Source organism: Triturus cristatus, chromosome 11 (assembly GCF_964204655.1).
Source record: "Triturus cristatus chromosome 11, aTriCri1.1, whole genome shotgun sequence".
Lineage (NCBI taxonomy): Eukaryota > Metazoa > Chordata > Amphibia > Caudata > Salamandridae > Triturus > Triturus cristatus.
Window position 1 is genome coordinate 149567509 of NC_140594.1, and position 25741 is coordinate 149593249.

Sequence of the window (25741 nt, forward strand, 5' to 3'; positions counted from 1 at the left end):
GCTCACTGTGGCTCAGGTCCTGTCTGCCCTAGATCCTGGAAGTTGAATGGTGGCATTGGACTTGCAGGACTCCTCTTTTCCCATCCTGCCTGTCCATCGGTACTACCTGCGGTTCATGGTAGGCCACAAGCATTTTCAATTCAGTGCTTCCTTTGGCCTTACCAGTGCCCCTCGGTTGTTCACCAAGGTGATGGCGGTGGCTAATGCTCATCTGCGCAGATCAGGAGTGTAGGAGGCCGACTCAGTATATCGTGTCAACCTATGGTGAGGCTCTGTGCACGGAGTCCAGGCAACACTTAGTGATAGTGTTTAGGTCCTTGAAAAACAGAGCACTCAAGGGGTAGCTGTGGAGAGCAGCTAAGGCTTATTCAGGCGGGTGTAAAGCAAGTGCATTTACCACTATATTCAGTCAGTAAGCTTTTCACATAAAGAACCACACCAGGTGAGTATAAAAATACTCTGTAATTATTAGTACACACTAGACAGGAACTCCTCCTGGCGATATCAACTACGCACAAAAGATACTTCAGAAATAGGTAGGTAGCATGGAAAAAACACTTAGGTCCCAGTCGTGCAGCCAAACCATATACTAAAATAGTGGAATGTGAAGTAAGCACCCTGCAGGACTAGTTCCCAAGAATGTAGGACCCCCGGGGAAACAGAACCACCCAAGGTGAGTATCCAGGGACCCCCAAGGCACCTGGGTGCAGAGTGGTTACACAGAGTCAAACGTCCATAGGATAACACCGTTGCGGTTGGAATTTTGCAGTTCTAGGACCCTTCTCAAAGGACCCCGCAGGAACCACTTGTATCAAGGAAGGTTGTATAACCCCGGAAGCAGGATTACCTACACCAGGGAGCGCAGGTGCATAAGGGTGAAGTGGTGTTGGAAACACCCATGGGCTGCAATGGAGGATCGTGGAAGATCAGTAGCTACGGTGTCTTGTGGACCAGGGCGTGGAATACAGATGAAAAGATCCTGAAAGCAGAGATGGCCTGGAGGCACAGGAGCACAATACCAGCCCTTGTTGGAAGTTCTTGCTGTAGCGCGATGAGGTTGGGAAGCAGGAGCAGTGGAACCCAGGCAATGATGCAGCAGCACAGGAGCCGTCATCTAAATGTTCCACGCTGGTTGATGAGTGCAGGAAGTCAGGGCCGGCCCTTCGCATGCAGGAGAGCCAGCTGGAATCGATGGAGCACCCTTGAGGACTCACTGGCAGCAGGCACAGGAAGTCTCCGAAAAGCCACAACAGCACACCGGAAATTACTGCCCACGATTCAGAGGATGCAGGCAGAACGTCTTTCTTGGAGCTGTGCTATCCTGGAAGGTGGGGCTTTTTGGAGCTTGAAGAACTTTCGTGAAGGGAACCAACAGTCCTTGATAATGGCAAATAGACACAATGCACAGGGAGGTGGTTTACATCAGCTGGAGAGGGATTACAGTTTCCCAAGTTGTTGAGAAGACTGGTCAGGCCTCTAAGAGCGCCAACAAACCACCACCTGTGTTGTAGAGTCTTCCTGCAGAAGGCAGTCTTGTCTTTGTTCCTGGCTTGAAGAACAGCAGAGTTCCTGTGTCCACCAACAGGAGAGTTTTTGGACAGGCTTCAGATGACAGGCAGTGGAATCTTGGAGTAGTTGGGACGAATCTAAGGACTCCCCCTCAGGGAGCCCTTAAGTAGTAACCCTTTAAAAGGGAAAGAGCTCTTCTCTTGACCCACTTATGACAGGGGGGTCAGGTACGCTTTTCAACTGCCCTAGCCAGTCAGATGCTCCCAGGAGCTAAGATTAACCATGGCAGAATCAAGTGGCTTCCTGGAGGAGCTCTGGTCACCTCCTTAGGGAGGAGCTAGACAGGGGGGTGGAGATTCCCCTGTCCTTTGTGTGGTTTTGCGCCAGAGCAGGAGCCAAAGGCTCCGTTCTGGGCAAAACAGGTTTATGCATTGCAGTCTCGTGGTACTCTGAAGCGCCCCCACCCAATTCTGAAGGAGCGGTGGTCACACCTCTCCTTTGCAGGAAATACTTTGTTCAGCTTCCCCGCCAGAGTTCAGCTCATCAGCAGGGGGCAGTACACAACCATGGGTTGGCAGCAGCGCGGGCTTGCAGGCAGGTTTTATAAGGACTCCTCCTCCCCCTGTACAAGGTATCATGCAACTAACACTGGAATTGGTGATTCCAACATATTTGATAACAAACATGCCCAGGTTTGGGGTAGCCATTATGTAGTTGGACATCTTGCCTTGACAGTGTCCACTACAAACCATATAATGGCGGTACTGCACTTATAAAGCCCAGAGATTCGAGTCTTGGGTCTGTAGGGGGGAGCCTCTGCTCGTGCAGGGGTAACCACACACTTAGAACCATTCGCCCAGCCCTTGGACTGAAGGGCCTACCTTAAGGGTGACTTGTAGCTTAAAAGTGCAGTGTCCGGGATATAAGGAAACTGTGTATCCAAAGTGAAAGATGCAAGCACCATTTCACGCAGACTGCAGTGCTAGTTCTGCAGACACAGTTTGCCTGGGCTCCCATGGGTGGCATAATTCATGCTGCAGCCCTTGGGAGTCCCCTGGTGTACCAAGGGCATTGGGTACCTCAGTACCATGTACTAAGAACTTATAATGGTACCCCAATGTGCCAAGTTTGGGGTGTGCCAAGTATTTACCAGAGAATTTAGATGAGAGAGCACTGCCACAGGGCTCCTGGTTAGCAGTATCCCAGTGAACTACAGTCAAAACACACTGACACCAAGCAAAAAGTGGGGGTATCTATGCCAGAAAGATCCTATTATCCTACAAGGGGTGCCAGTCGGCCCCCTAGCTTGACGACTGGTTGTTGAAGGCGAGCTTGCTCCAGACTGTCCTCTCCCACCTCCAGACTACAGCGAAACTCCTGCTTTCGCAGGGGTTCACGGTCAACGTGCCGAAGTCGCACCTGACTCCATCTCACACTCTCCCTTTCATCAGAGCTGTTCTGGACACAGTGCAGTTTCGGCCCGGTCTAGGATATTCAAGCTATGACACTGGATTTCGGTGAAAATAAAAATGGCTGCTGGGCCTCATGCCCTCCTTCATCCTGCTAGTGACATATGTCAGATCGCATGTGCAGGCTCTGCAGGGGGACCTGAAGTTCTGGTGGGCGCAGCATCTGCCGAATCTCTCCGGCATAGTCAAGATCTTAGGAGTGGACTGCACACGATCTGCAGTGGTGGCTGACCAACCGCGATTGGGTCAGAGGCCGGTCCCTCTCCCTTCCCCAACCAGAGCTCGCAGTAGCGACAGATGCGTCACTCCTGTGATGGGGCAGAAATTGAGATTATTACTTCATTAGAGAATGTCAAAGATCAAACTTTTCACTGATATTAGAGTTTTGTAATCCTGTAAAGGCTAATTTTGGAAATACTCAAGCGGCTACAAGACTTTTTAAAATGCTCTCCCCAGTGTTCAAGTAGCAGTAATTCAAAAAGCTAATATTAACCCTAAATGTTATCTGAAGATAATTTCATCGAAGTAGCGTATATATGTGAATTCTATTATAATACAGTTGATTTAACCCCTTCGGTGCATCGGACGGCTGGGGGCCGTCCCACGCAGCAGTGCTCATATGCGTCGGACGGCCCCCCAGCTGTCCCAACACTGGGCACCAGAGGGATTCCCTCCCCCCCCCCCCCCCCCAACAGCCTGGGGAGCTGGGAAAGAGCTTGCCCAGCTCCCGAGGCTTTCTTTGGTTTCCCTGAAATGACTATCAGAGGGCACGTCGCGCTTACGTAATTTCAGTGAAACCGAACCTGAAATAAGTCAACAGGCTCATTTCAGTTTCACTTTCTACGTGATTAGGGTGCTATCTCAGCCCCATAAGCACGTAGAAAGTCGAGAGAGGTATTGTTGGAAAGGGGAGAATCTCCACTTTCCAATGATACCCCTCCCTAGTGGATCTGCGTTCCCCAAGCAGGGATCCACCCACTAGCAACCAGGGAGGGGGTAGCAGCCCCTTGAGCAAGGGCCTTTGCTCCCACCAATTACTAATGGATATAAGCAGTGTTTCTGCACCCCCCCCCCCCCCCCCCCCCCCCGGTGGTGGGCAGAAAGCCCGCTAGCCACCAGGGATTTGTTTTTTCACAGTTCAGGGTGTGGGCTGCACAGAATGGGCATGCCAATGCCCCTCTCCCAAAAAATTATGCCACAGTCTGCAGAGTTTGCCATCACCTGCTCCTCTGACGTTCCATCACGTCGGACAGGTGGGTGCTGCAAATCGTCCGAAGGGGCTACTCCCTCCCTGTTAGAAATGGGATTTCTGGTTGGCTAAGGCGTGCGCCAAAGCCAGGCAGAAACCACCACTCTTAAGTCAGGGCTGGGGAGTTGCACGCCAAAGATAACCCCTGCTCACCCCCTTGGTAGCTTGGCACGAGCAGTCAGGCTTATCCCGGAGGCAATGTGTAAAGCGTTTGCGCGTGCACACAGCAACAACACCCTAGGCCCACCACAAAAGAAACTCCACACAAGGTTATATATAAAAAATAGCCTTTGTATTATAATAAACACATTAGATGATAATCACATAATTTACACTGTGCCAATTGGCACTGGGCAGAATTTTACAGGGGACTATTTACACAAGACAGGGCCACATGGACCACTGTCAGAATTAGCACAAATCACCAATGGTAAATGTTGAACATATACCAACTGTAACACATTATCACTGTAGAGCACAACCAGTAACTACTGGCGCAATAATGACCTCAGCATTATCATAATAGAATCAGGTATAAAACCTATCCTGCATACATCACAGGGGCATATACACATTATGCAATTTCTCATAAGTCTAACGCATTAGACCTTACATCCGAAGTATAATTACACTAGGGGTGTATATCACACAGGGAAGTATAATCTCCCTAACGTAACCCTAAACAGGTAAAACAACCTCCTATGCATAAATCATATCTAGAGGTATAAAACACAGGGTGCGCAAAACATACTACACACAGTACATTCCCTAACACCATAAGTATTAACACAGGGTGCGCACAACATACTACACACAGTACATTTCCTAACACCATAAGCATTAAATCCCAATAGTACTTCAATCACATTAGGGCCATGTTGCGCCAGAACCTAAACGTAGCAGCTGCCCACTACTTGCTGGGCAGCTGGGGACAAGAACAGGGCCTAAACGCTGCAGCTGGCACTAAGTGCTGCGCAGCTGGGGAAGTAAACTGAGGCATGGGCTCTCAATGGCCCTTGAAATAATGTCCAAAACGTTGGAGCCACCTAGGCTCCAAAAACGACATGTCCCCCAGTACTGTGGAGCCACACGGGCTCCTAAAATTAATATGCGCCAACTAGAGAAAGCGCTGCCCCCCCAAGCACTGTGGAGCACACTGGCGCTTTTAATATGAAATATGCCCCCCAAACTTTGGAGCCATCTGGGGCTCGAGAAACAATAGTGCCCGTCGTTGGAGCCAGCTGGGGCTCGAGAAACATTAGTGCCCGTCGTTGGAGCCATCTGGGGCTCTGACAACCAATACGCCCCCCTTGTTGGAGTGACCCCCTATCAGGCGGGGGCCACTCAGAAAATAGTCGAGCACAGTGCCGCGATCGGCACTACCAATGCGCCCAGGCTCCCCCCTGTACTGAGGCGGCATGCATACTAGAGCCCCCACTCACCGGGCTCTGTCGGGGACTCAGCTCCTTCGTGGCGATGCAGGTGGCGGGGAGAACCTCTGTTCTCTGGCTGCTGGTGCCCGCGGTGCTCTCCCTCACTCCTGGGAGCCCCGCACAGGCAGGCACCGGCTTCCCTTCGCCACTCATCTTCACCCGGGCCCCCTCCTGGGACCCGGGACTCTTTAGACATACGCGGGGCTCCCTCAACTCACAGGAGCCCCGCGAGGCAGGCACAGTCTTCCGGGACGCTTTCTCCCGGTCGGGGGAAATGACGGCGAGGCCCGTCCCTGTCCCAGGCAGACGTGCCTGGCTTCCGGTTTTCGATCGGGCCGGCGGCGGTGATCTTCTTCTGGCGGCAATGCGGGGTGGAAACCCGCTTAATTAAAGATCAATAGGCGGGGTGGTCTCTCGCATTCCGAATTAATATAATAAAGAGGCGGCACTGAGGGGTAGGCACCCTCCGAATTAAAAGTGTAACACGGGGTGGGCACCCGCTTCGGCGGGGGAATCCCTACGATGGGGATTCCCTCTACACAGACGGCAGCCCAGCGCTGTGGAGCTCCAGCGCTCCTCTGGCTCAAAAAATAAAGCAATATAGCGCTCCCAGGGCGCTAGAAGCTAGAAGAAGCAATGAAGCGCTCACCAGGCGCTAGAAGTAAAGTCCTTGAAGTCCATCAGGCATCCAGGGGCTGGGCAGGGCCCAGGGAGGCAAGCCTTCCCCTGGGCCCCAGCAGCAACACGCCCCTGGTAGAATCAAGTCATAACGAGAACATTTTCATGGGGTCACTGCCCCTCTTTTATACACAGAATCCTTTGTCTCCAAAGGTGCAGGGAAGGGGCGAACCAGATGCAACTGGTTCCTGAGCACTTTGTTTTGCTCAGCCCCTCTCCCTATTCACAGGACAGGCCAGGGACATTAGACGCACCACAGGGGGTGGAGCCAGCATTGTGTGGGGAAAGCCCAGCCCTATTCAGGTCCCAGGTGTACTCCTCCCTGCTATCAACATGCAGCTCTCTCCATTCACCACCGGGGCAGACCCATCCTGACTCCTGGAGCCAGACACACCAGCCAATCGCAAGCCAGACAGTCACTGCACATTTATTATACAGACAGGCCAGCTTCTAGAAGTGGCACTTCTACACGAGACACCATAACGCCGCACACATCATTGAGCAGCATTCACTCTCACGAGTTTTCACATACCAAACTCGACCCTGCACTCCTCTCACATCAGGACTTAACACTGTCACTCAGATCCCCCATGCATTCCTATGGGAGGGCAGGTCAGTCTCACCAAAAACATACACTGAGCGCACGTACTTTCCACTGGGACAGTGTGAAAGCGCCTAGAGGCCTAAAACCACTAGTACAACATAGGAAAAAGGCTAGGATAATGCAAAAAGTTCAAGGGGTGAACTTGCCAGAAGGGCCAAGTCCAACACTCCCCTTCGAGACGACCCCTCCAGCCATGCCACCACAGTACCACCGCATGTCGGGGGATCACTTGAATCTTCTCTGGGAGGAAGTTACGGCCCTCTTGGCCAAAGAGGCCGTCGAGCGCGTTCCTGGTCCAGAAGTAGGTCGTGGTTGCTATTCCCACTACTTTCTGGTTCCCAAGGCGGGCAAAGAGGGCCTACGCCCTATTTTGGACCTCAGGAGCGTTAACGCCTTCCTCCGGAAGGAGCGTTTCAAGATGCTCACCTTAGCTCAGGTTCTGGCTGCTCTAGACCCAGGAGACTGGATGGTAGCGTTGGACTTGCAGGACGCTTATTTTCACATCCCCGTCTTGCCGGCGTTACCTGCGGTTCACAGTGGGTCAGGGGCATTTTCAATTCACCGTGCTCCCCTTCGGCCTCACCAGTGCCCCTCGGGTGTTCACGAAAGTGATGGCGGTGGTCACAGCTCATCTGCGCAGATCAGGGGTTCCAGTCTTCCCCTATCTCGACGACTGGCTGTTGAAGGCGGGCTCGCCCCAGGCAGTCGTCTCCCACCTCCAGACTACGGCCAACCTCCTGCATTTGCTGGGGTTCTCCATCAATGTGCCGAAGTCACACCTGAGACCCTCCCAGAAGCTCCTTCATCGGAGCGGTTTTAGATTCGGCGCAGTTCCGGGTCTATCCTCCGGAGCAGCGGGTCCGGGATATTCAGGCTCAGATTCCCATCTTTCGGCCTCTATCCTGGGTTTCGGTCAGGTTGGTGCTGTGGCTTCTGGGGCTGATGGCCACCTGCATCCTGTTGGTGCATTACGCCAGGTGGCGAATGCAGGCTCTGCAGTGGGACCTGAAGTTTCAGTGGGCCCAGCATCGTGGCAATCTGTCCGACCATGTCTTGATCTTGGAGGGCACTGCGAAGCAGTTGCAGTGGTGGCTCACGAACCGCGATTGGGTCAGCGGCAGATCCCTCTCCCTACCCCAACCGGAGCACGTAGTAGTGACTGATGCGTCCCTCCTGGGATAGGGGGGCCACATGGGATAGGCGGAGGTCAGAGGACTCTGGTCTCCGGTGGAGACTCGGCTCCATATAAACCTTTTGGAGCTGAGAGCGATCCGACTTGCACTGAAGGCATTCCTTCCTGTTGTCCGGGGAAGTGTGGTGCAGGTGTTCACGGACAACACCACCGCCATGTGGTATTGCAACTAACAGGGCGGGGTGGGGTCGTGGACCCTTTGTCAGGAGGCTCTGCGCCTCTGGACATGGCTGGAACACCAGGGCATCACCCTGGTGGTTCAACATCTGGCGGGCTCTCTGAACGCCAGAGCAGACAAACTCAGCCGCCGGTGCATGTTGGATCACGAATGGCGTCTAAACTCGGACGTGGCGCAAGGCCTCTTTCGGCAATGGGAAGAGCCTTGGTTAGATCTATTCGCCACCGAAGAGAACGCGCAATGTCCGCAGTTCTGCGCGTTGGAGTTTCCAAGGCGGCACTCGCTCGGGAACGCTTTCCGTCACGAGTGGAGTTGCGGTCAGTTGTATGCCTTTCTGCCTATACCACTTCTGCCCAGAGTGCTGAAGAAGATCAGGCGCGACCGGGCCCAAGTCATCTTAGTGGCTCTGGATTGGGCACGAAGGTACTGGTATCCCGAGCTACTCAGTATGTCAATCGATCCTCCGACACACCTGCCTATTCGGGAGGGCCTTCTGTCGCAGCAACAGGGGACGGTTCTCCACCCGAACCTGTCCAGTCTCCACCTCCATGCGTGGAGATTGAGCGGCGACATTTGACTTGCCTCCTGAAGTCTGTGAAGTTATTCTGGCAGCCAGGCGTCCCTCCACTAAAACGGTACACGCCTGCAGGTGGAACAAATTTGTGGCATGGTGCACAGCAAAGGCTGTGGATCCCCTTTCCGCCCCTCTTTCTGAGGTTCTCCTCTTTCTTCTCTCTCTAGCCCAGCAGGGCTCTGCTTTGGGCACCTTTAAAGGTTATCTATCAGCTATCTCTGCTTTCTTACGACTTCCTGATCAGCCTTCTCTTTTCAAATCCCCTGTTGTTTCTCATTTCCTTAAGGGCATTACTCACATGTTTCCTCCTGACCCCTTCGTAATGCCTCAGTGGGATTTCAATTTAGTTTTGACCTTTCTGATGTGCGCTCCCTTTGAGCCTCTTCACAATTGTCCCATTCGTCTTCTGACTCTTAAGACTGCTTTCCTGATAGCTATCACCTCGGCTAGACGGGTGAGTGAGCTCCAGGCGTTATCGTCTAAGCCTCCTTTTCTTTCTGTTCATCCGGACAAGGTTGTCCTCTGGACTCGTCCTTCCTTTCTTCCAAAAGGGGTAACTCCCTTTCACATCGGGCAATCTGTCACCTTGCCCACCTTCTTTCGGCCTCCGCATCCTTCGAAAGAGGAAGAGAGGCTCCAGCGTCTGGACCCAAAACGGGCGCTGTCCTTTTATTTGGACCTCACCAAACAGTTCCGGGTGGACGACCAGCTTTTTGTTGGATACGTGGGTGCTAAGAAGGGAAGGGCTGTACACAAGCGGACCATCTCACGGTGGGTCGTATTGTGTATAAAGGCTTGTTACTCCTTCGCTAAAAAGGACCCTCCTGTAGGGCTGAGAGCCCATTCCACCCGGGCCACAGAGGCTACTACTGCCCTGGGACGGGGGGAGTCCCTTTGCAGGACATCTGTCAGGCAGCAACGTGGGCCTCGCTGCACACGTTTGCCAAGCATTATTGCCTTGACACCCAAGTCCGGAGAGATGGCTTCTTTGGCCGTTCTGTTCGCCAGGACTTTTTGGTGTGATCTTAGTTCGCAGACCCACCACCGGGGTTGGTATTGCTGGGGAATCTATTCTAAGGTGAGGAATCTAACTAACGTGTTTCTTTCAGATGAACAAGTTACTTACCTTCGGTAATGATGCATCTGTAAGAAACATTAGTTAGTTAGATTCCTCACCGACCCACCCATCCTCCCCGTTCTGCGAACCGACATCTAGGGTTAAGGCTATCCTCTCTAGGGCCCTAGATTTGTTGGCACCAGTGTCGGTCTCTTGCATGGCTCTGCGTTCCTGGCGCGGAAAGCTATGTACAAGAACTGACGTCAGCACGCGAGGGCGGCGTCTAAGTACTCCGTCATTCCGGCGCACGACGACGGACGCGGAGCTGCAGACGACGCCTAGCGACGCGCAAGGGGTATTGATGACGAAAAATCTTTCCGGATCCAGCCTGACGCCTGGGGATATTCTAAGGTGAGGAATCTAACTAACGTGTTATTTTTTTAGCTTGTTACAACTGTACTGTATATGGTAATGTATGGAAATGTAAGGATTGTTTTGGCTGCAAAAAAATGAAATTGATGTTTATAATTTTCCTTTCTTTAAAACTAAATAAAAATGAAAAAAACTCAGGGTTTATACTTACCGTGATGGTTTTCTGGTGGATTCTCAAACCGCAGATTACTCACTGCCTTGCTGAAGACAACCTATTCCCATTCCACTATGCAGCTGGCACAGCTTATCAGAAGTTGATAATAACAGGGTCTAATGGTAATGGTATGCTGGCCTTGTTGCCCTAATTAGATGTTCTATTTCTCGGTTTGTTTCTACATGGTATCAAGATATTGGAAATTTGTGTTAATGTGGTAACAATGCGATATAGCAGCAATGCCTATAAGCAAGCGTTTTTAAGATTTTCCTTTTTCCTTCAGAATATTGCCATCATATCTGAGGCTGCAAGCTCTGGTATTTCTTTACAAGCAGACCGCAGAGCAAAAAACCAGCGGAGGAGAGTGCACATGACTTTAGAGTTGCCTTGGAGTGCTGATAGAGCAATCCAGCAGTTTGGTAAGTTTGTTTCAACAAAAAAAATTTAATGATTGCACAGAGAACCTCGATATTTAATTTAATTTAACAGTTTGCTTTATGTAACATACTAACAAAAAGTAAACAGTAGCCAGGCCAGAACCGAGCTCTCACTTTATAGTTCAGGGGAAAGCTAAAAGAAATTACTAATGATTGATACTCAATAACAGGAGTTGACTACCAAACAGCCCTAGATATATTCCACAGCACAAGGGTTAAAATATTACAAGACCATTGTCTCGAGCACTTGAAGTTCAACAAGAAATTAAACATCCAGTCATGGAGTCATAAAGAAACTGTAATCTTTAATTCGGTCCACCAATTCTTTCTTTCACACTTGGGTTTCTGTACATCAATCTGTATACACCAGTAATGTAATGCACTTTGCACAGCTAACACGTTTTTTTGTGGTATGGCTTATTAGCCTCCGACTTCATCAGGGCTGTGAATAATAAACCATGACATAAATTAAGTAAAAGTCTTCAATAATAACGTACCATCACCCACAATTCGATGCACGGTCCAACACTATATTACGTGAAGGTGTAAGCCAATAAATCTATGGTGACACATCCTCTCCACGGGAGGACGACACATGCATGCCATTGTGCAATATTGTTGTTTCCAAGTCAAATAAGATAGGTCAAAATAATAACATGCATACAGGATTAAAAAGATCACGTCAAATATGAGCAGTATATAAAGTGAATGAGGACCAGCATCATGTAAGTGAAAAAACTGCAAACAACCACTCCTGCAGATACCCAAATTGCCACGCTCACCCCTCTGTGCCATTCCAGAAAGGAAACTAAGGAAATAAATTAAGTGTAAGAAAGACCTGAAATGTAGCAATTTAATTTCTCTGCTTCTTTACGTTGCGCTAATCGGTCAACATGTGGATATTATTGTTGAACATCGGTCCTAAATAAGTGAATATAAAGATACAATGATAATTAATAAGAACCAAGTATCTAAAAGCGAGGGTCTAAACACCTACAAGCAGACGGAGAAGCATACCCCACTATTCTAAAGATAGCCATAAGTACAAGGGTCATCACTAGTAAAGTGGGTGAGACATTTTAAGCTGTTTTATCCAACCTGTACAGGTGTACCAAAAAACAGCAGTGAGATATATAGGCCGATGAGAAAACTGAAAGGGAGAAAAGAACGTAGGCCTAAAAAAGTGTAAAATGACACAATAGTGATTAACACATAAAGGTATTCACTGTAATAAGGGACTGGTGCAAATAGTGAAACGTAATATCTAATGCACGTAGTTGTTAGATACAATAAAATGTGTTTTCTTTCATAAACATCATGACCAGGGCTGTAAGTACCTAACTTGATAGTGCACGTGCAACTAGTAAAATCTGATATATGGCACAGTGCATGCAGTTATTGATATACAAAAATAGTTACGTTCATTTAACATCATAACCAGGGCTGTAAGTGTCTGACCAGATAGTGGTGTCCATGAAATGGATGTCTTCATTGTAAAAAGCTTCTGCAACTAGTCGCACGCTACAGCAACATGTTACATGAAAAAAACATGCAGACTAGAAAGAAAAAAAGAAACCTTATACAGCATGCACTTTGTGTATAAAGCAAAACTGTAAGCGTTAATGAAAGTGATGTCTTCATTTTAAGAATCGGACGCAGCTAGTCAAGATACTGCAACGCATTACTTGAAACAGTGTGCCATGTAGAAACAAAACGCCAACGTGCACAACAATATATGTAGTTTACAAAAGTGCTCAAAAATTTACTCAATTGATTTGTGAGGGGAAAAGATAATGTACTGTGATATGCCTTGTGATGTTGATTCATATTGTTAATAAAAAGAATTATTAAAAAAAAAAAAAATTAACCCAAAATGATTTCCAATGTAAATCGCCTACATGTAAAGTAATTCTCCATATTGAGAAACAAGACAGATGGTATCGGAAAAGCAGCAAAAGCGTACACTGAAATAGTACGTCTCATAAGTGTTCGATAAACTTGAATCACACTAGCTCCTTCCTCGTGTGTATCTAGGACGTGGATAAGTGGCACCATTTTGAAAGTGCTATTTATATACCAGCTACTAAATGTCATGGGACTTTTGTTAAAACGCCAGCGACCATCTTTAAATGTCGTATTCACTTTGTGTGTGTATAAAGTAACAGGATTAACAAGAGTATACAAATCTTGTCACGGAGAAAAAGCAGAATCTAGAAAACCCTCAGTATGTCCTGTTAAGGCATTAAAAAAGGAATGACAATATAATTGTCAAAAGCCATTTTAAGAGTGCTAATTATTTAACGGCCACAGTAAACATCATGTGGCTAATTATAAACCGCCGGTGGCCATCTTAAATTGTCACAATTACACAACAATGTTCTTAATGTGTGAGGGGATAACAAGAGTATACACGTTATCAAGGACGATCAGCCAAAATCCTATAATGATGTCAAATACAGAAAAATAGGGTACATAGAAAAATCCACAGAGAGTGGAACACTCAACAAATAGAAGATACAAACATATTGATGCTACAGCATGTTATTTATAATCACATCAGTGTCCTAATAAATATTGCAGTTCGTTGTCGATATTCAATTCAAGTTCCGGGGATATTTGTTGAGTGTTCCACTCTGTAATTTCTGTTAATTCTCGTTATTTACAATGAGATATTTTCCCTAAACGTTTACCAGAGCTTGTGCTGAATATGTATTTCTCACCTGTGCCCATAACTCTAGTATTGGTCACCTGTGACTGGCAGTCGTTTTCCTCAGCTATCCTCAAAATATTCGGGCTAAACTTTTCCATGCACCCTATTTACTGCTTTTTGACATCATTATAAGATTTTGCCTTATCTTCCTTGAGAAGATGTCAATACTCTTGTTAACCCCTCATACAATGTGCACATTATTGTTGTTTAATTGCGACAATGTAAAAGACAGCTGCATTTTACCATTAGTCGCATGACATTTAGTAGCCAGTATATAATTAGCACTCTTAAAAAGGTTTGTGAAATAACTACAGGGTACTCCTTTTTCCCCTGCCTACATAGGACAAATTGAGGGTTTTTAGTAATTGCTTAATCTGCCGTGATAAGATTTGTGTACTCTTGTTCACTCCTATACATTGTACTCGAAATGGACTATTAATGCGACTTTTAAAGATGGCTGCCGACATTTTACCATTAATCACATGATGTTTAGTAGCCAGTATATAAATGGCGCTTTCACATTGGCTTTTAACATAATTACAGGGCACCCCTTTTCTAATGCTTGAACAGTACATACTGAGGGTTTCTAGATTCTGCTTTGTCTTCCGAGATGAGATTTGTATGCTCTTGTTAATCCTGTCACTTGATACACACAACTAACGTGAATACGACATTTAAAGATGGTTGCCTGCGTTTTACCAGTAGTCACATGTTGTTTAGTAGCCGGTATATAAATTCCACTTCTTATCCATGCCAAAGATACACATGAGGAAGGAGTGCACTCTGCAATTTATACATGGTGGTGTGATGTAAGTTTATCTAACGCTTATAAGGCGTAATATTTCAGTGCACGCATGTCTGATACCGTCTGACACCGTCTGACTAATTTCTTAATATGGAGGATTACTTTATATGTATGCGATTTACATTGGCAATACTTTTACTTTTGAGTGAATTTTTTAGTACTTTTGTATAATACATATATTATTGCGCACATTGTTGAAGTTTCTTTTTTCTTTCTAAATAGCATATCTGAAAGAAACACGTTAGTTAGATTCCTCACCTTAGAATATCCCCAGGCGTCAGGCTGGATCCATAAAGATTTTTGTAGCAATACCCCTTGCGCGTCGCTAGGCGTGGTCTGCGGCTCTGCGTCCGTCGTTGGCGTTGTGCGCCGGAATGACGTCGTCGGAGTACTTAGATGCTGCCCTGAAGTCAGTTCTTCTTTTTTCCGCGCCAGACAGCACCGATCCAGGAAGAGCTTACCCCTTAGTCAATTTTTGACTAAACTTTTTTGACTCTTTTTGGTCTTCTGTCGACTCGACTCTGGTGCCGGTAGGATGCCTGGGTTTAAAGCCTGTGACTTCTGTCATCGACTGGTGACGGACCACCATCGCCGGTGCCTTTACTGCCTGGGGGCCGACCACGACGTGGAGTCGTGCCCCGATTGTCAGGCCTTGACCTCGAAGGCTAGGCGGGAGCGGTCCCGTAAGCTTCTCGAGCTTCGGCACTCGGCTCCGCGCCGCTCACGGTCCCGGTCCAGGAGGAGGTCCAAGGACCGGTCGCGGAGCCGCAGCCACCATCATCGCTCGTCGGGCTCGAAGTCTTCGGGTAAGTCGAAGCGTCCAAAGAAGTCCAAGAGGCCCCTTGCGGTCGCGCAACTCGGCCGAGGGTCAGGGTGGTCCCACCCCCGTAGCTCCGTCGGAGACGCAGGAGCCGTGTCCGTCCCCATACCCGCCGGTCCCTGGGACTGACGCGACTCTGGCGGAAGTCAGTGCTTTCCTCTCGGCCTTGAGGGGCCTGGCTCCGCCGTCGACGCCTGCCGGCGCACCTTCGGGCCCCGCGGGGGTCGACTGGGCGACCTCGCATGCCGGCGTCTCCGGCCCTGGCGTCGTCGACGACTTCGGTCCCGACGCCGCAGGTCCCAGAGGGATCCAGTCCTGGATCTCTGCCGGCGCCGGTCGACCTCACGACGCCTCCGACACCGGTTCCGCCTCCGGCGCCGTCTCCGGACGATGCCGTTCCCCGGTTTAGCCCCTGTCCGGGCCCAGCGCAGCTCAACGCCGCTTCCGACGCCGATGGATGAGCGTTTCATCTACTGCCCGGCTCCGATCATTCCTCCTGTTTATCAGGAATCGGATGACGGGGGTGACTGAGAGGGGTCTGAGGACCCTATGGCCAGACAGGGCCAACTTTCACAGGACTGGGCAGACGACCCGAGGGATGCCAGTGGTCTGGACACCTCCCCGGACACTGGTTTCATCTCTCCTCCGACTGTGGCCTCGGAGGAAGGTGCAGCTTTCTCAGTGGTGCTGCGCAAGGCGGCCGAAGCCCTGGGGCTCGAGTTGCCATCCTCACAGAGGTGCTTCGACCGTCAGCAAGCTCCACAGAGCGTCTGCTGCAGTTCATTGAGGCCCTCATAGACGTTCTGCAGGGCACTTGGTCCAAGCCCTCCACAGTTCCTCCTGTGGATCGGAACGTGGCCTGGCGCCACCGCCCTGCTCCGGGCGACCCCAGTTTCCTGTCCCAACACGCCACCCTCGAGAGTCTCGTTATCCAGGCCTCAACTTCCCAATCCTCATTCCCGTCCGCTCCTCCGGATCGGGAATCCAAGAGGCTGGAACAGTTCGGAAAGAAGCTGTTCTCTTCCCTGAGTTTGGGCCTGCGGTCTTTGAACACCGCTTGCCTCTTGGACCGTTTTTCCCACTCTCTGTGGGATACGGTGAAGGACGTGCTGCCCCTATGTTCGGAGGAGGGCCGGACACGTCTCTCCCAGGCGCTTGCTGACGGGCGAGATGCAGCACGACATGCCATACGGTGTGGACTAGACACCACGGACTCGCTGGGTAGGGCGAATTCCACCACGGTGGCGCTCCGGCGCCACGCCTGGCTGCGGTCCACGTCTTTCTCGGGGGATGTCCAGAGTACCCTCATGGATATGCCCTTTGATGGCACTCACCTTTTTGGTGAGAAGGCGGATAGTGCGCTGGCTCGTTTTAAGGACTCCCGGGCTACGGCAGAGTCCTTGGGTCTCTCGGCCCCGCGGCCGCAAACTTCCGCCTTTCGCCCCTTTCGTGGCCAAGGAAGGGGCGCCTCCTCACGTCCGCCTAGCCACCGGCCGCAGAACCAACCTGCACGCGGTCGCGGATTCCGCTGTTGCGGTACTGGAAGACAACGTGCCGGTCAGTCCACATCCACCCCGGCAGCATCCGCCTCAAAGCCCTGCTAGTCCGAGCTTTCAGGCCCATTCCACGCCAGTGGGCGGCAGAGTTTGCCATCACCTGCTCCACTGGCGATCCATCACATCGGACAGGTGGGTGCTGCAAATCGTCCGAAGGGGCTACTCCCTCCCCTTCGAGACGACCCCTCCAGCCATGCCACCGCAGTGCCACCGTATGACGGAAGATCACTTGAATCTTCTGCGGGAGGACGTTACGGCCCTCTTGGCCAAAGGGGCCGTCGAACGCCTTCCTGGTCCAGAAGTAGGTCGTGGTTGCTATTCCCACTACTTTCTGGTTCCCAAGAAGGGCAAAGGGGGCCTACGCCCTATCTTGGACCTCAGGAGCGTCAACGCCTTCCTCCGGAAGGAACGGTTCAAGATGCTCACTTTAGCTCAGGTTCTGGCTGCCCTCGACCCTGGAGACTGGATGGTAGCGTTGGACTTGCAGGACGCCTATTTTCACATCCCCGTCCTGCCGGCCCACCGGCGTTACCTGCGGTTCACGGTGGGTCATGAAAGTGATGGCGGTGGTCGCAGCTCATCTGCGCAGATCGGGGGTTCCAGTCTTCCCCTATCTCGACGACTGGCCGTTGAAGGTGGGCTCGCCCCAGCAAGTAGTCTCCCACCTCCAGACTACGGCCGACCTTCTGCATTTGCTGGGGTTCTCTATCAATGTGCCGAAGTCACACCTGAGACCCTCCCAGAAGCTCCTCTTCATCGGAGCGGTTCTCGATTCGGCGCAGTTCCGGGCCTATCCTCCGGAACAGCGGGTCCGGGTTATTCAGGCTTTGATTCCCATCTTTCGGCCTCTATCCTGGGTTTCGGTCAGGTTGGTGCTACGGTTCTGGGGCTGATGGCCTCCTGCATCCTGTTGGTGCATTACGCCAGGTGGCAAATGCGGGCTCTGCAGTGGGACCTGAAGTTTCAGTGGGCCCAGTATCGAGGCAACCTGTCCGACCAAGTCTTGATCGCGGAGGGCACTGCGAAACAGTTGCAGTGGTGGCTCACGGACAGCGATTTGGTCAGGGGCAGATGCCACTCCCTACCCCAACCGGAGCACGTAGTAGTGACGGATGCGTCCCTCCTGGGATGGGGGGGCCATATGGGAGAGGCGGAGATCAGAGGCCTCTGGTCTCCGGTGGAGTCTCAACTCCATATCAACTTGTTGGAGCTGAGAGCGATCTGGCTTGCACTGAAAGCCTTCCTTCCCTCTGTCCGGGGAAGTGTCATGCACGTGTTCACGGACAACATCACCGCCATGTGGTATTGCAACAAACAGGGCGGGGTGGGGTCGTGGACCCTTTGTCAGGAGGCTCTGCGCCTCTGGACATGGCTGGAACACCAGGGTATCATCCTGGTGGTTCAACATCTGGTGGGCTCTCTGAACGCCAGAGCAGACAAACTCAGCCGCCGGTGCATGATGGATCACGAATGGCATCTGCACTCGGACGTGGCGTAAGGTCTCTTTCTGCAGTGGGGAGAGCCTTGGTTAGATCTATTCGCCACCGAAGAGAACGTGCAATATCAGCAGTTCTGCGCGTTGGAATTTCCAAGGCGGCACTCGCTCGGAGACGCTTCTCGTCACGAGTCGAGTTGCGGTCTGTTGTACGCCTTTCCGCCTATACCACTTCTGCCCAGAGTGCTGAAGAAGATCCGGCGCGACCGGGCCCAAGTCATCGTAGTGGCTCCGGATTGGGCACGAAGGTACTGGTATCCCGAGCTATCCTCCGGTACGACTGCCTCTTTAGGAGGACCTTCTGTCGCAGCAGCAGGGGACGGTCCTCCACCCAAACCTGTCCAGTCTCCACCTCCATGCGTGGAGATTGAGCGGCGACAGTTGATGCCATTTGACTTGCCTCCTGAAGTCTGTGACGTCATTCTGGCAGCCAGGCGTCCCTCCACAAAATCGGTATACGCCTGCAGGTGGAACAAATTTGTGGCATGGTGCACAGCAAAGGCTGTGGATCCCCTTTCCGCCCCTCTTTCTGAGGTTCTACTCTTTCTTCTTTCTTTGGCCCAGCAGGGCTCTGCTCTGGGCACCTTGAAAGGTTATCTTTCTGCAATCTCTGCTTTCTTACGGCTTCCTGATCAGCCTTCTCTTTTCAAGTCCCCTGTTTCACGTTTTCTTAAAAGCATTACTCACATGTTTCCTCCTGTCCCCTTCGTAATGCCTCAGATGGGATTTGATTCTTGTCTTGACCTTTCTGATGTGCGCTCCCTTTGAGCCTCTTCACAATTGTCCCCTTCGTCTTCTGACTCTTAAGACTGCTTTCCTGGTAGCTATCACCTCGGCTAGACGGGTGAATGAGCTCCAGGCTCTGTCATCTAAGACTCCCTTTCTTTCTGTTCATCCGGACATGGTTGTCCTCCGGACTCGTCCTTCTTTTCTTCCGAAATTGGTGACCCCCTTTCACATCGGGCAATCTGTCACATTGCCCACCTTCTTTCCGCCTCCGCATCCTTCGAAAGAGGAAGAGAGGCTCCACCGTCTGGACCCAAACGTGCGCTGTCCTTTTATTTGGACCACACCAGACAGTTCCGGGTGGACGACCAACTTTTTGTTGAATACGTAGGTGCTAAGAAGGGGAGGGCTGTACACAAGCGGACCATCTCACGGAGGGTCGTCTTGTGTATAAAGGTTTGTTACTCCTTGGCGAAAAAGGACCCTCCTGTTGGGCTGAGAGCCCATTCCACCTGGGCCACAGCTGCGACTACTGCCCCGGGACGGGGAGTTCCCTTGCAGGACATCTGTCAGGCGGCGACGTGGGCCTCACTGCACACGTTCGCCATGCACTATTGCCTGGACAGCCAAGTCCGGAGAGATGGCTTCTTTGGCCGTTCTGTTCTCCAGGACTTTCTGGTGTGATCTTGGTTCGCAGACCCACCACCGGGGTTGGTATTGCTGGGGTATCTATTCTAAGGTGAGGAATCTAACTAACGTGTTTCTTTCAGATGAACAAGTTACTTACCTTCGGTAACGATGTATCTGTAAGAAACATTAGTTAGATTCCTCACCGACCCACCCATCCTCCCCACTCTGCGAACCGACATCTAGGGTTAAGGTCATCCTGTTCAGGGCCCTAGACTTTTTGGCACCAGTGTCGGTCTCTTGCATGGCTCTGCGTTCCTGGCGCGGAAAGCTATGTACAAGAACTGACGTCAGCGCGCGAGGGCGGCGTCCAAGTACTCCGTCATTCCGGCGCACGATGCCAACGACTGACGCGGAGCCACAGACGACGCCTAGCGATGCGCAAGGTTTATTGCTACAAAAATCTTTCCGGATCCAGCGTGACGCCTGGGGATATTATAAGGTGAGGAATCTAACTAATGTTTCTTACAGGTACATTGTTACCGAAGGTAAGTAACTAGTTTGTTTCAAATAACATGTTGCCGTAGCATGTGACTAGCCACTTCTGATTCCTAAAATGAGTACATCGCTTTCATGTACACGTACAATTTTGTATTACACACCTTAATGCGCACATTGTTTGTTTCCTATTTTTCCTTCTATTCAGCACTTTTCTCATATAACGCATTGCTGTAGCGTGCAACTAGCCGCTTTTTGCAATGAAGACATCGCTTTCATGGACCCGCACATACAGCCTTGGTTATGATGTTAAATGAATGTAACTTTATTTTTGTGTATCAATAACTGCATGCACTGTGCCATTTATCAGATTTTACTAGTTGTACATGCACTATCGAGTTAGGCGCTTATAGCCCTGGTCATGTTTATGAAAGATTACACGTTATTGTATCTAATAACTACGTGCAAAGCTATTACATTTCGCTATTTGCACCAGCCCCTTATGGGGAATACCTTGTCACCTTTTAAGGCATACTTTCTTTTCCCTTTTTCAGTTTTTTTATTGTCGCATATATCCAACTGCTGTGTTTCTGGTACACCTGTCAACAGGTTAAAATTTCCAGCTTCTTTATTAGTGATGACCCTTGTACTTGTGGCTGTCTTTAGAATACTCTGTTATGCTTCTCCTCTGTTTGTAGGTGTTTAGACCCTCACTTTTAGATACTGGGTTCTTATTGTCATTGTTTCTTTCTATCCACTTATTTAGGACTGATGTTCTACAATTATATCTACATGTTGATTGTACCCAATTAGCGCAACATAAGGAAGCAGAAAAAGTAATTTGCTACATTTCAGGTCTTTAATACACTTCATTTACTTGCTAGTTTCAATTCTGCTATGGCACAGGGGGTGAGCATGACAATTTAGGTAACTGCATGTGTGGTTGTTTGCAGTTTTTTTAGGTCTCGCGAGCCAAAGGCTCGAAAGAGACATTTTATATGTGGGAATTTCAAAGTGCTACCCACACTTTTGGCTGGCCTAAACCTTGAGTGCACGAGATCACATGCACAGCTGCTCCTCTGCTCATTGCATTTCCCCCCCTCCCTTCTCACCCAGCCCTTTGATGCTCTGCTGGAGTACTTTCACTTTCGCCGCGTTGACCCTTGCATTCCCCCCTCCCTTCTCACCCAGCCCTTTGATGCTCTGCTCGCATCTCCCTCCTCCCTGGGCGTGAAGGGAGACAGAGCCATCCTGCTTGATTAATGGCATTCTTATGTGTTCCCGTAAGCGCTCGCTTTAGGTCTTTCTCTATAACCTGTAACCCCACCCACTCTTTTCGCCCTCTCCATGTGTCCTGTTCTCCTCATGGGGTCGCGCTCTTTGCTCCCCATGTACCTCCCTTGCACCCTCCTTTTGCCCCCTCTTTGCCCCTTTCTCCCTCTCCTTGCTTCCTTTTCACCTTCCGTACTTTTTCTCCGTTCTCCCACTTCACAAGCTCCTCCCGCTCTCACTCGCACGTACTGCTCCATCAGTGCCAGAAGCTTCCCAAAGGAGTGAGTCACGGCTGCCAGGTGGCCCCGGGCCATGCGTGGCACTTTGAATCCGATGCAGAACTCCCACCCCGCGTGCACACGCCTCGAGGCGCACTACAAACACTGTTCAGTGTTGCGTGTAGTCACAGTTCTACCACAGAAATGTACACATTCTATTGCTTACAGACTTCAAGCCCATTGCACTCTAGCCTGTGGGCCCCGTGAACTGTGGAGAATACAAAGTCGGACTCGCATGTTCAGCACAAACTCCCCCATCCTCCCCCACCCTCCCAAAAAATGGAAAGGCACAAGTTTAAAACTTTAAAGGGCTCTGTTTATTATCGGAATGGCACCAACATCGTATTTCTGGCTATGGCTCCTCACACTGTCTCATTAAGCAAGCCCCCCCCCCCCCTCAGCCGCTGCCAAACCGATACATTCATGTGAGTGTTTGAGTACAACGCGTACAGAGCGCACTTTCAGTTCTGTGCCGGTGCGGATTACAGCGCGCCATGGGTATACACAGGCACTGCCCAAGGTGGCTATTAACAAACGCTGTATAGGTTTCACGCTGCCAAACACCCATTCATGTGAGTGTTTTAGTACAACGCGCACACAGCGCGCTTTCAGATCTGTGCCGGTGCTCATTACAGCGCGCCATGGGTATACACAGGCACTGCCCAGAGTGGCTATTAACAAACGCTGTATAGGTTTCACGCTGCAAAACCGATCCATTCATGTGAGTGTTTCAGTACAACGCACACACAGCGCACTTTCAGTTCTGTGCCGGTGCTCATTACAGCGCGCCATGGGTATACACAGGCACTGCCCAAGGTGGCTATTAACAAACGCTGTATAGGTTTCACGCTGCCAAACACATCCATTCATGTGAGTGTTTTAGTACAACGCGCACACAGCGTGCTTTCAGATCTGTGCCGGTGCTCATTACAGCGCGCCATGGGTATACACAAGCACTGCCCAAGGTGGCTATTGACAAACGCTGTATAGGTTTCACGCTGCCAAACAGATCCATTCATGTGAGTGTTTTAGTACAACGCGCACACAGCGCACTTTCTGTTCTGTGCCGGTGCTCATTACAGCGCGCCATGGGTATACACAGGCACTGCCCAAGGTGGCTATTAACAAACGCTGTTTAGGTTTCACACTGCCAAACACATCCATTCATGGGAGTGTTTTAGTACAACGCGCACACAGCGCACTTTCAGTTCTGTGCCGGTGCAAATTACAGCGCGCCACGGGTATACACAGACGTTGCCCAAGGTGGCTATTGACAAACACTGAATGGGTTTCAAGCCGCTTCCCAAAAAACAATACATTGATATACAGAGCACGCGCACAGTTTTGCGTGTAGCCACAGTTCTAACACAGAAATGTACACATTCTATTGCTTACAGACTTACAGCCCATTGCACTCTAGCCTGTAGGCCCCGTGAACTGTGGAGAATACAAAGTCGGACTCGCATGTTCAGCACAAACTCCCCCATCCTCCCCCACCCTCCCAAAAAATGGAAAGGCACAAGTTTAAAACTTTAAAGGGCTCCGTTTATTATCGGAATGGCACCAACATCGTATTTCTGGCTATGGCTCCTCACACTGTCTCATTAAGCAAGCCCCCCCCCTCAGCCGCTGCCAAACCAATCCATTCATGTGAGTGTTTGAGTACAACGCGTACACAGCGCACTTTCAGTTCTGTGCCGGTGCTGATTACAGCGCGCCATGGGTATACACAGGCACTGCCCAAGGTGGCTATTGACAAACGCTGTATAGGTTTCACGCTGCCAAACCGATCCATTCATGTGAGTGTTTTAGTACAACGCGCACACAGTGCACTTTCAGTTCTGTGCCGGTGCTCATTACAGCGCGCCATGGGTATACACAAGCACTGCCCAAGGTGGCTATTAACAAACGCTGTATAGGTTTCACGCTGCCACACACATCCATTCATGTGAGTGTTTTAGTACAACGCGCACACAGCGCGCTTTCAGCTCTGTGCCGGTGCTCATTACAGCGCGCCATGGGTATACACAGGCACTGCCCAAGGTGGCTATTAACAAACGCTGTATAGGTTTCACGCTGCCAAACACATCCATTCATGTGAGTGTTTTAGTACAACGCGCACACAGCGCGCTTTCAGATCTGTGCCGGTGCTAATTACAGCGCGCCATGGGTATACACAAGCACTGCCCAAGGTGGCTATTAACAAACGCTGTATAGGTTTCACGCTGCAAAACCGATCCATTCATGTGAGTGTTTCAGTACAACGTGCACACAGCGCACTTTCAGTTTTGTGCCGGTGCTCATTACAGCGCGCCATGGGTATACACAAGCACTGCCAAACGTGGCTATTGACAAACGCTGTATAGGTTTCACGCTGCAAAACCGATCCATTCATGTGAGTGTTTCAGTACAACGCGCGCACAGCGCACTTTCAGTTCTGTGCCGGTGCTCATTACAGCGCGCCATAGGCATACACAGCCACTGCCCAAGGTGGCTATTGACAAACGCTATCTGAAAGAAACACGTTAGTTAGATTCCTCACCTTAGAATATCCCCAGGCGTCAGACTGGATCCGGAAGATTTTTCGTCAGCAATACCCCTTGCGCGTCGCTAGGCGTCGTCTGCGGCTCCGCGTCCGTCGTCGGCGTCGTGCGCCGGGATGACGTCGTCGGAGTACTTAGACGCCGCCCTCGCGCGCTGACGTCAGTTCTTCTTTTTTCCGCGCCAGTAAGCGCAGATCCGGGAGAGCTACCCCTTTTAGTCTTTTTTGACTAAATCTTTTTGATCATTTTTGATCCTTGTCTGTCGACATCTGGTGCCGGTAGGATGCCTGGGTTCAAGGCTTGTGAAGATTGTCATCGACTGATGTCGGTGACCGATCACCACCGCCGGTGCCTCTACTGCTTAGGCCTCGACCATGACGCGGAGTCGTGCAACGACTGTCAGGCCTTGACTTCGAAGGCTAGGCGGGAGCGGTCCCGCAAGCTTCTCGAGCTTCGCCACTCGGCTCCGCGTCGTGCGCGATCCCGGTCCAGGAGGAGGTCCAAGGATCGCTCGCGGAGCCCTAGCCGACGCCACCATCGATCGTCGGGCTCCAAGTCGTCGGGTAAGTCCAAACACTCAAAGAAGTCCAAGAGGCGACATCGCTCTTCGGACTCCCCTCGCCGGTCGCGCGACTCGGCCGAGGGTCCAAGTGGTTCCACCCCCGCGGCTCCGGCGGAGCCGCAGGTGCCGCGTCCGCCCCCATACCTTCCGGTCCCTGGGGCTGACGCGGCGCCGGCGGAGATCAGTGCCTTCCTCTCGGCCATGAGGAGCCTGGCCCCGCCGTCGACGCCCGCTGGCGCGCCTTCGGGCCCCGCGGGCTCGACTGGGCGACCTCGCGTGCCGGCGGCTCCGGCCCCGGCGCCGTCGACGACTCCGGTCTCGACGCCGCAGGTCCCCGCGGGGCCCATGCCTGGGCCCCAGTCGACGCCGGTTGACCTTGTCACTCCTCCACCGGCGCCGACGCCTGAACCACCGACGCCGTCACCGGCGCCGCCGACGCCTGTGACGCCGACGCCCCAGTTTAGCCCTCATCCGGACCCGACGCCGGCACGGCGTCCGCCGACGCCGCATCCGACGCCGCTAGAGACCTACCATCTCTACAGTCCGGTTCCGATCATTCCTCCTGTTTATCAGGAATCGGAAGAAGGGGGCGACTGGGAGGGGTTCGAGGACCCTCTGGCTGTTCAGTCACAGCTTTCTCAGGACTGGGCAGATGAGCTGGGGGAGGCCAGCGGGCTGGACACCTCGCCAGACGCTGGATTCACTTCTCCTCCGACCGTGGCTTCGGAGGAGGGTGCAGCATTTTCTGTGGTGCTGCGCAAGGCGGCTGAGGCCCTTGGGCTCGAGTTGCCTGTCGTGGCTGTGAGGACCATCATCCTCACTGAGGTGCTTCAAACCTCAGCAAGCTCCACTGAGCCTCTGCTGCCGTTTAACGAGGCCCTCA

General features: G+C 51.2%; 1 protein-coding gene across 7 annotated transcripts in view; it reads left to right on the top strand.

Annotated features, from left to right (window-relative positions):
- The window catches only part of SBNO1 (strawberry notch homolog 1), a 1282279-nt gene that overhangs the window by 844596 nt on the left and 411942 nt on the right, over positions 1-25741 (top strand). For all 7 annotated transcript variants that reach the window (XM_085634811.1, XM_085634813.1, XM_085634807.1 and 4 more), the window contains one exon: positions 10813-10948. In XM_085634811.1, coding sequence (XP_085490937.1) covers positions 10813-10948 — 136 coding nt within the window. The remainder of the gene's footprint in view (positions 1-10812; positions 10949-25741) is intronic.